We start from the raw sequence: 10,106 nt of genomic DNA on the forward strand, positions 1-10,106 counted from the left end.
AGCACCAAGTACATGATATAAATTGTAATCCGTTGCTGCATGGCTTTTACCGGATCGAATCGGAACACGGGAAGCAAGGTTGCCACCAGGGTCAGGAGGTTGAAAGTAGACCCTGGAATGAGGTATAGGCTACGACCTTGATCAGACCAGGTATATTTAATAATAGCCTTGCTCGTTCCTTTATTCAATCCGGACACGTGATGTCGTACGTGACCGGATTCCCCGGCGCAGATAAGCCCCACCCAAGGATAAGTGGCATTCTTCTTTCACACGAATCCAATAATACTATCAACGCATGAGTGCCCAGATGCGTGTAATAGTACAGCAGCCGCGGACTCAATCCACAGTGTGTGTGTGTCATCACATCACTGCAGACATCCAGTCGATGTGTGGAGGGAATACCACTGAGAATCCATTGGCAGCTTTATAAACAGGTCAGTTATCAGCTCCATAAATGTGGCCAATTTAATTGACTACCTCCGTAAATAAAGGCCACACTTGGAACATGCACCCGAAAATGTAGAACTTTGTCAAGTTTCTATATTCACATTAGACTTTGTTTGTAGTTTACGCCTTAGTAGCATACCACCCCCTTTATAGCGATAGAAATGTAATCCCCCCCCCCCTTTTCAGACATCTAATTTTCGTGTAATCTCCAAGTTTGTTTGCACACGTTTGCGTATCTAAATTCCAAAACCAAATTACACGAAAAGTAGATGTCTGAAAAAAGGAGGAATTAATTTTCTATCGCTATAAATAGGGTGAGTATATGCTTCTAAGCATAAATAAACTATAAACAAAGTCTAAATTTGAAAATAAAAACTTGACAAAGTTCTACAACTCTGGCTACATGTTCCAAGTGTGGCCTTTATTTGCGAAGGTAGTCCGGTACATTGGCCACATGGCTAGTTAGTCATATGAAACCACAACCTAATGTCTTTCCAAACCTTTACAATCTTTTGGAGAAAGATCCACCGTTTCACCTGTTGCTACACCACGTTCTTGATTCATTTAAATAACAGTTTTATCATGCAACAAATATTGTCTCTCGTCTTTGAAGACCATTCCAATTTTGTTGAATTTTACCTCATAAATCTAGCACACCTTGGGAATCCGCCCCCCCCCCCCTCCTCAACTTTTTTTTCGCGATAGCCTTATAAAAAAGGTCGCAACCCGAGCTGACTTTTGAGCCTCAAGCCTTGCGCATCGTTTGATAAAAAAAAAAATCGGACCAGTGCTATGCGCCTTAAATTGAATTTCCCCAGTGTACACAGAGCAAAATTACCATTCGTCCATATGAATAATTAATTAGCCATGTAATTCCCAAACCCTTTCACCTATAGTCGTGAAATTTCTCGGGTATTTTCATGATAAGTAGGCCTAGTTCTATGTGTGAACCACGCCGCCCCCTAAGATCTCGATAGCCGAGATCTTAGGGGGCGGCGCCCCCCCCCCCCCCCCCGGCTGAGAGATGGTCAAAATAATCAGGCACCTTTAGGGTTAAAGGGGTGCAATTGGCAAATGTCCCTCCGCCCACCCTGGAAATATTACTAAATGGAGAACATGCTGAAAAAAGAACAAGAATTTTAGGAAATCATGTGCTTTGCCCCGTCTAGAAAGTTCCTGGCGACGCCCATGCCAGCGCCAGCACTGGTGTTCGACGTGGCAGTTTGTATACTTATGCGAACAATGCCAATTATGCTGGAAGTCTGCGTGTTTATGCTGCCAAGATCCTTGACACGTTTGTGACCAGGATGCGTCTAACTTTAAGCGTATCGTTTTTATAATTTTGATGGTCACAAAATATTATGCGACTAGGTATACAATACATACACGGTATTTGAGACAACAAGGCACAATACCAAGTCACCAGTTACGTGGTGAATGTACACCATACAAAGCTTTATATAGTTTTCTTACATACCAATAATCGATCACTTTGACCTTGTCACAATGTGTGAGTTGGCTGGGTGCGTGCATTTGTGTATTGAGGTCATATAGCTTATTTTACTTGCAAGGCTATTCGCATACGTTTTGATCGCAAACTGGTTTCAGACTAAGGTCACTTGAAGTCGTGCATCGTGTTGTAAGGTTTTGTTTTTCCTTTGTACACCGTGGGCGTGGCCGCCAAAAGGGGGTGTTGTCGCCCTGAAATTGAAAAGCGCCATTATTTCCGTTAGTGTGCAAAATCGTTGGTTTTTGAGCAGCGGCCCAATTGGAAGACGGTCGAAAACTGGTTCCAGACTAACGTCACTTGAAAGCGGGCAATTCGTTGCAAGGGCTTTGGTTGTTTTTTGTTGTTATTGTTGTTGTTGTTGTTTGCACACCGTGGGCGTGGCCAGCAGGGGGAGGGGTAACTTACCCTTCCCCTCCCATAAAAAGTATTATGTTGTAACGACTGCTCTTTTGACTAACAAGTGCCATTTTTTTTTAAACAAGCGCCTCTTTGAAACAAAGAACCTTTTATGTACCAGCGGCCGTTACGAGTGGTTATTGTGAATTTCGCGAGCGTGTCGCCTTGAAAGGCTCTATACATTCTTGGAAGATCATCATCCAAGAAGAATGATCATTGGAAGGTGGTACCAGCCCCCCCCCCCCCTCCTCCCCAAGCCACTCTTTGATTGTACGGAGGCCAAAGAAAACTGTCGACATTTCCGGATGTAACCTTTTCAAGAACTGTTAACCCTCACCAATACAATTGACCTTCCAACGTCCCAATACACGGTGTAGAGCCATAAACAATAGCAGTTTTACTTGGCAGCGTAGCTACAATCCCGGCCAAAATGGTTGGGACACTTCCTGAGCCTGTCACGGTCACCCACTCCCCCGCTCCCCCGGTAAATGTTGTCCTCTCCAGCTGATGGAGCACACACCGCGCAATGAAAGACAACATTGAGTGGGGGCCGGAGGGTTGGGGTCCGGCGAGATTTGGCCAGGATTGTAGGGTCAATCTTCTGGAGGGCACAAGGCGCTGCTTCCATTTCCGGGGTGCACTTTGAGGCAAATGAAACATATCATTGCAACAGTACCGTATTTGTTTTCAATTCAAGAGTCAAAAGGGGTGAGCTGGGTAGGTGGGGGAAAGGACATCCGCTTGGTTGGGGAATGTGCGCCCCCGTCCCGTCCCTTTCCCCCTTCTTAGTTACGTCAGCTGGTTTTACTCGGGACCCTTCTCGATTACAAAAACGTAGCTATGGATAGCAGTAAAATAATGCTTAGTCCTCCACCATATGCATTAACAGTAACATTTTCAATTTAGATTCAGATTTTTATTTCAATATCTCCTTGTCATAAATATTTGGTTTGCCCTCGTGGTTACGCTATTCAAAAGTTAAATTGTTTCCTTGCTTTTATTTTCAGGTTGTCAGTGCATCATCTGTGACTTCAGCATGGATACCGAAATTAGACTAGGCGAGTCGGCCAGCCTTCTCACTGGATACAAGGCTGATATCTACTCCGTGCCCTTCAACAAGTCTTCCAAACCCGCCCTCAACGACGGCCAAGTCATCGTCAAGAACCCTGACTACGATGCCGAGTGGTCCTGGCCGACGATCTCTCTTCATGATGACGCAGAAAACCTGCTGAGTGCTGTCTTTCAGATCAAGCTCAGACCTCTTGAAGATGTTTCAGAAGAGAATGGCGTGGCAGGTATCTGGCCAGCAGGAGCTCTTATCGTAGCTGGGTTGTCTGCCTCATCTCGTTCTGAGGCTCTCAAAAAGCTGTCTGGTCAACTTGGAGTCGATCTTGACAAGGACTGGTCCTATGCTCTGGTCCGCCGTACACGTAAGATAGGCACAGCGATCCATCCCTGCTATGAGAGAGGTGTGTTTGGTCATCCCGACCCTGACACCATCTTGAAACCAGACACCCTGGCAGCTCTGAAATCCTTGGAAAAGATGCAGGCGAATTCTACCAACGTGTCCAAGCGGGGTGCCGAAGGCTACTTGGATTTCTATGACACCTACGGCTCACACTTCGTATCCAGCGTCGACACAGGTGACACCATCTTCCAAGTCTTTGCCTTTGCCTCAACCAATTACCAGAATGTCGTCAGAGTTTACGAAAAAAGTCCAAATGATCTGAGTGGTCCCAAGTCTACCTCCTTTGCTTTGTTCACCACGCCTCGTTCTGGAAGTGGGTATGGTCGCACCGCAGCCATCGGCAACATCTGCATTACCAGCCAAGATCCAGAGATGGAGAAATCCCTGAAAGATGGACTTTGGAAAGATAATAAGTTTGCGGGCACAGACAGCATCTTTGCTCCATTTCTCCGCTCCGATGCTGTCGATGTCAACACAACCTTCAAGAAGGTCGTTGTGATATCCATCGAGCTAGCATCCCTTGACGTCTTTGCCGAGTACTACCGAATGCTGATCTGGCGGCGAGTCTTCAAAGCAGCCATGTACGCCAAGTACCTCACCGGTGTGGGCGTGGCTCCTTATTTCACCAACAACTGTCCCTACGACTTGGATTCCGTGTTCCAGGACTCGGACTCTATCGGCGGAGATGGTCTGCTGTCAACACTCGCCACACCCTCAGTCAACATCTGGCAGGAGAAGCTCAACTTGGGTGATATCGTTCTTCAGTTTCCGGAGTTGGTGAAAGTTTTCAGCGTGTTTGCAAATGCGATCCAGGTACGTTCATAAACCTAGTGGCATGATCATTATCTTAGGAAAAGGTTAAGATGCATTTTATCTTGCACATAAATGAACAGCATGTTCTGCTCTTCTTTGAAGCTCATGGCTTATTGAGCCAACTATTAAACTAAATTACTGTAAAAGTTATGTTCAAGCCCTAAAGTTACATTTCAAAGTAGAATTTCCCTCATTTTTGAGCTTTGGATGCTTGTCTTTACAACAACTTAAAAAATATTTAGAACATCGTACTGTTATCGAAACCCTTTTGCCCATTTCTTTCCGAACTAAGAATTGACACGTTAGTCGCCGATTGTCGATCACATATTCAACGATAAAATCAGTATTGCTGCAGTATTTTTTGTTTGATTTAGTGATTTCTTGTTTTATATAATGTTTTTTTGTTTTGTTATTTAATTTATTTTTTAGATGCCAGTCACTTCCTCCCATGAGAAAACGACCATCGATATTCCTGGTTCCAATACGGTGTCCCTTCTAGGGCACGTTATCACATCTGGACGGACAGGCCCTACTCCTCCAAATCTACGCCTGAGTGACCCCGCTTTGAAAGAGATTAAAAGCCGCCTCTTTTGTGGTGAGTTTTACGGCGGGTTACAAATAAGTAGCTCTAGTGACAGTAAAGGTGTTGTGATTATGAATGGCTTAATGTTCCAAGAAGTCAAAGGTCAAGTCTCGGTTGTGTGTGATGTGCGTGAGACTCCAAATATGGCAATACTCACCGAGCGGTTGACTGATATTCAATTTGCTCTAGTAGCGGCAGAAGCTCGCCTTAACTTCTTGCTCTCAAACGCCGCGTCTCAGGGTCAAAGCCTTGAGCTTTTGAAGCGGTTCTTGTTGTGGCTTGCTGGAGTAGCAGGTAGCAATTACCAGTATCAAGATGACCAGTTGGCTACACTTCAGGCAAGAGCAATGTATCTTGCATCTGTGGTGGCCGCTGACCAAGGGGCTGGCGTTCCCGTGCCGTACTTACGATACGAAGCCTACAAAGACGTAGTCGAAAATGTCCAGAATGCTTTGAGAACAGCATCCGATCACCTGACGGACTACCAGAACCAGATCAGGGTAAGAAAAGCTGAAGAGCGCCAGGTGCAGAGAGACACAGCTCTGAACGAAAACATCGTCAACTCGGGCAAGCTTCTTCAAGATTACATCGGTGCTCAGGCGAGCTATCAACAAAGCCTGGAAGACATGTTCTCCAGCGTCTTTCAGGAAAAGATGGATGAGCTGGAGAAGGCCAATAAACGAGCAGACCAACTGAGTGCCAGTCTAACCGAGCAGCGAGTAGTTGTCAACGACGCCATTGAGGAATACAAAGACGCTGTTGCTGAATATATAGAGGAGCAGACCATCAAGGCAGCCATTGACATCGCTTCGAGTCTCTTCTCTCTCGGCTTCGCATTTGCTGCGCCTGCATCCTCGATCAAGGCTCTTGCTGATCTCGGTTTGACGGTCCAGAGAATTCAAAAGGCTGTTAAAGTCTTTGATGCTGTTATCAAGACGTACAGAGCCATAAAGGCTGTACCTTCTAATCCAAAAAAGGTGGTCGATTCCCTGGCGGACCTGGGTCCTAGTGGTCTAGATATGCCGTCTTCGCTCGAGTGGGATGAGATGAAAGTCAACTTCAGTGCCACCCTGGCTTCTGGTCCAGCCATAGGAGTTAAGAACACTCTCTCAGCAGCTTTTGGTGTACTGGTATTAAGAGGCAAAGCACTTCTTCAAACGCAGGGAAAAATTCAAGGGATCGTTGCTGATCTTTCGGCTGCTCAGCAACGAATCAGTCTCCACGAAGACCAGAAGAAACGACTAGATGAGCTGAAAATCAACCTGAATGCAAAGCCGGAGGATCTGAATGTCGAGAAGGTTGATCTGATTGGGCTGTCTGGTCAGTTGATTTTCTTTGAGCGCCAGATGCTGATGACGTTGGCTTCCACTGTAGTTATTCAGGACAGAGCTTTACATTACGAGTACTTACGACCACCCACTCCTATTGGGTCCTTCACGATGCTGAACCTGCAGCTAGCCATTCTGAATCAATCTCAGAGTATCAATCAGGGTCTGACAGTTCAGCCTCAACCAAAAAGCCAGAAGCATCCGATCATCTATGAAATTCACGGCGTCAGACCAGAAAGCATCACTAACAACCAGCGCTACACTTTCAACATCAGCCTTAACAAACGTGAGTTTTCCTCGTACAACTACGTCCGCATAGAGGGTATCCACGTCGAGATTGGTGGCATAACTTCAACTAAAAGTGGCAAGTATTACACGGAGCTAGTGTTCAATGGAAATCCGTTCTTTGACCGTGGCTTTGATGGTCAACCCTTGGAGTTCCAGACGACCTCACGGATCTTCACCGGTCTTCACGACGTAAGCACCAGCAGTCATGTGGTATATGATGACGGAAATGTCGTTCAGAACCCAGAAGCTGTACTAGCAACAACTGGCCAAGATCCATTCGGTGCTAAAACTTCCAGCATCACTCCGTTCTCAAGCTGGCAGGTTTCACTGCCCAAGACTCAGAGTAACGAAGGTATCGAGTTTGACGATTATTCTCGAGGTGTGACCGTCCGTCTTATCTTCCGCATCTATGCCCAGTTGAAGGAATCTACCGTGACTCCCTCGGAGATGAACTTTACAGCTCGGCGTCTTCTTACTCGTGAAGATTACGTCAAACCCGCTTCTAAGAGTAAAACCAAGAAGCTCCGAAGTGTCAAGCTTGGCGGCAAAAGTGAAGGAGTGGTCACTAAGACAGTAGCACCGATAGCTCTTACAGCCAAACCATCCATGGCACGTTCCTTGGCGTCCGATGGCTCTGCAACAACAACATCCGTGTCTCGTAATGACGTCCTTCTTGCCATGAAAGGAACATCTGTCTGTGCTGGCTGGGATGCAGTGTTCTCTATGACAGCTGAACAGGTGAATGACCAGTTATACGGGCAGTATACCAATCGCTTAGACAATCCAGTCTTTATTAGGGAAACCGGCAAATTTGAAAACGAAGTCCAGACATCGGAGGGCAAGACACTGAAGACGGTGTTCAATTTCACCTTCAATGCTCCTCGGCTCCAGTTTCTCTTGAATAACTCCAATTCTGCTCAGGTTTTTATGCCAATCATATCTGGGACCTATGAGTACTCTGTGTTAGTCAACGACACCTGGATTGAACTGGAGAAGGCTGAGGTGAAGAAGTCTGATGGGGCTTTCATCCAAGGAGATGTTCTTCTGTCGATCGTTCCAGGATCAGTCTCCACACAACACAACGTTGCTATCAAGCTCAAGGGTGGATCTTTCTCTGCCCGCAATTTTGAAGCTGGCAACACCAATCCAACTTTTGGATTTGCTCTGACCAACTACTTCACCAGCCTTAAGGACGGCTACGAGGTGTACAACCTCGGCACTCTTGATCTGAGAGGAATTACGATCCTGGATTCTCTAAACCCCAAGGACTTCCTGTTCAATGTTTACCATACTCCTAGCAACCGGGATCTTCTTCAGCTCTTCATAGCCACTACTGGCAGACTACAGTCAGCAACATCGCTGTATATCCAAGAGCCCATTCCATCAACGTATGATAGCTCCTTGATCATCAACTCTAAGATCTTCTTCCAGGATGTGGTGCCAACTTCTCTTGGCGATGGTGGTATTGGCCTCACCTTAGAAGGTATCGAGCCATCAGACGATGCTAATACTAACACTGCCTGGTCCGCTGAAGCAACAAGCGGTTCAGTGTCAGCGCCTTTTCCTGTTACCAAGGTTGGTTCCAACACCACAAGCAATGAATTTTCGACCACTAAGTCCGAATACTACGTCAAAGTCGGCAACGACACGGCAGTTGTCGATCTCACCGGAATGCAGTTCCTCCCAGGAGACGAGACGTCAGGTTGGGATGCCAAGATGGTGTACTCCCCAGGCAGCAGGAAATACTCCTTCAAATATGGGGACAGATCAAAGAATTGTGGTCTGTTTGGTTGTGGCAAATGGAGCAAAATCAGCTACAGTAACCATTCTCTTGGTGTGACGATTGATATGGGAACCACTTTACCACTAAGTGTTACAGGTGACGGTCAGAATCAATCCATAGGATTCGCTGCCACTGAGTCCAGTGTAAGCTTGACAGGTAACCTCAAACCACCCGGCGGAGCCTGTGAGTGCAATGACAGAGACTTGCAGAAGAAGTTCCTCTCAAATCTGCAGAAGTCTTTGCCTACAGAGCTGGTGGGTGTCTTCAACAAGTCATTTGACACTGTGTCTCTCTTTGCCCTGAAGAATCTGTTGTTCCCGGCAAAGAATTTGATCACAATGGAGGAAGGAGCGGTGCCAGGTGACTTGATTATCTTCGGAAATTTCACTCCGGTTTAGAGAGAGGTTGTTAATTGGCAGCTGCTTACCATGTTGAAACTAGTGTCTGTACTGTGCTCAGTGAGTTTACTTTACCCCACAGTCCATACTTGCAAAACCATTTATCAATCTTTTGCTATCCAGACGCTTCCGTTTTAGGATGTAATCATTTTAGGAAGGGACAATCCTACAAAAACTACAAACAGTTTGCACTTTCTTGATATTTTCATGCTTTTTAAGTACCTTGTTCGATTTTTTTGAGGGGGGGGGGTTGATAGGTAAAGCAGTTAGCAGGATTTTAAAGGTCGCATTTTGTATGATTATGATCTTAAAATAGGTGGTGTTTACTTTTTGTGTGTACTTTATCTGGAACAAGTTAAGGTTTGTTTTCTCTGTAGAAGTATTTCTTGACATTTCATGGTGATTATGACAGAGCATTTAATGTGACACTGAATATCGTAAGGCATAAATAACACATCACTATAGTTGAATTATAATTATATATTTTTATATATTATACAAATAACGAATGTTTGTGTGTGCAATGGTAAGAATAATTTCATGAGGTGACAGATTGAATGTTCTATTCCACGAGGCGAAGCCGAGAGGAATAGAACATTCAATCTGTCACCGAATGAAATTATTCTTTCCATCGCACGAACGTAAAACATTCGTTATTTGTTTTATACAACACCTGAATAAATTCTCGTCATTTGATTGGTAAATTATAAACTACAATTTATTTTGATTTTAAAAATGTTGAACTACCCCTTCACGAAAATGTTTGAACCCAACGCTGTAGCGCTGGCTCTTTGGAACAATACGCGCTACGCTGAACGCGCACACCAGCATGCATTTTGCACGCAAATACTGCGTCATGGAACAAGCGCAAAGTGAAACGGTATAACGCATGGGTATAACGCATGGTCGCACCGTGAATTATACCGAATAATAATATGTCACGTGATCTACAATTCACCAATCAGATGACGGGGATTTATTCAGGTGTTGTATAAATTATAATAATATATATAAATATAGTATTTAATTATATCAGGCTTTCAGCGGTAAAAATAAATCACCGTATTGTATGATTTGTAAAACGAACCTGGA

At 45.1% G+C, this 10,106-nt stretch overlaps 1 protein-coding gene across 1 annotated transcript; it reads left to right on the forward strand.

The window, feature by feature from the left end:
• The first annotated feature begins 279 nt into the window (after nucleotides 1–279).
• LOC119734465 lies at nucleotides 280–9,506 on the forward strand. Its single transcript, XM_038208021.1, has 3 exons — nucleotides 280–434; nucleotides 3,361–4,634; nucleotides 5,064–9,506. The coding sequence occupies exons 2-3, from the start codon at nucleotides 3,390–3,392 to the stop codon at nucleotides 9,012–9,014; spliced, it is 5,196 nt and encodes a 1,731-aa protein (XP_038063949.1). The 5' UTR covers nucleotides 280–434; nucleotides 3,361–3,389; the 3' UTR covers nucleotides 9,015–9,506.
• The last annotated feature ends 600 nt before the right edge of the window (nucleotides 9,507–10,106 follow it).

This window comes from Patiria miniata, unplaced genomic scaffold (genome assembly GCF_015706575.1).
Source record: "Patiria miniata isolate m_02_andy unplaced genomic scaffold, ASM1570657v1 HiC_scaffold_1, whole genome shotgun sequence".
NCBI lineage: Eukaryota > Metazoa > Echinodermata > Asteroidea > Valvatida > Asterinidae > Patiria > Patiria miniata.

Excerpts from the sequence above, each read along its gene's own strand:
- LOC119734465 (XM_038208021.1), top strand. The coding sequence starts at position 3,390 with ATGGATACCGAAATTAGACTAGGCGAGTCGGCCAGCCTTCTCACTGGA. Across the intron at positions 4,635-5,063 it reads TGTTTGCAAATGCGATCCAG|ATGCCAGTCACTTCCTCCCA; the intron begins GTACGTTCATAA and ends TTTATTTTTTAG.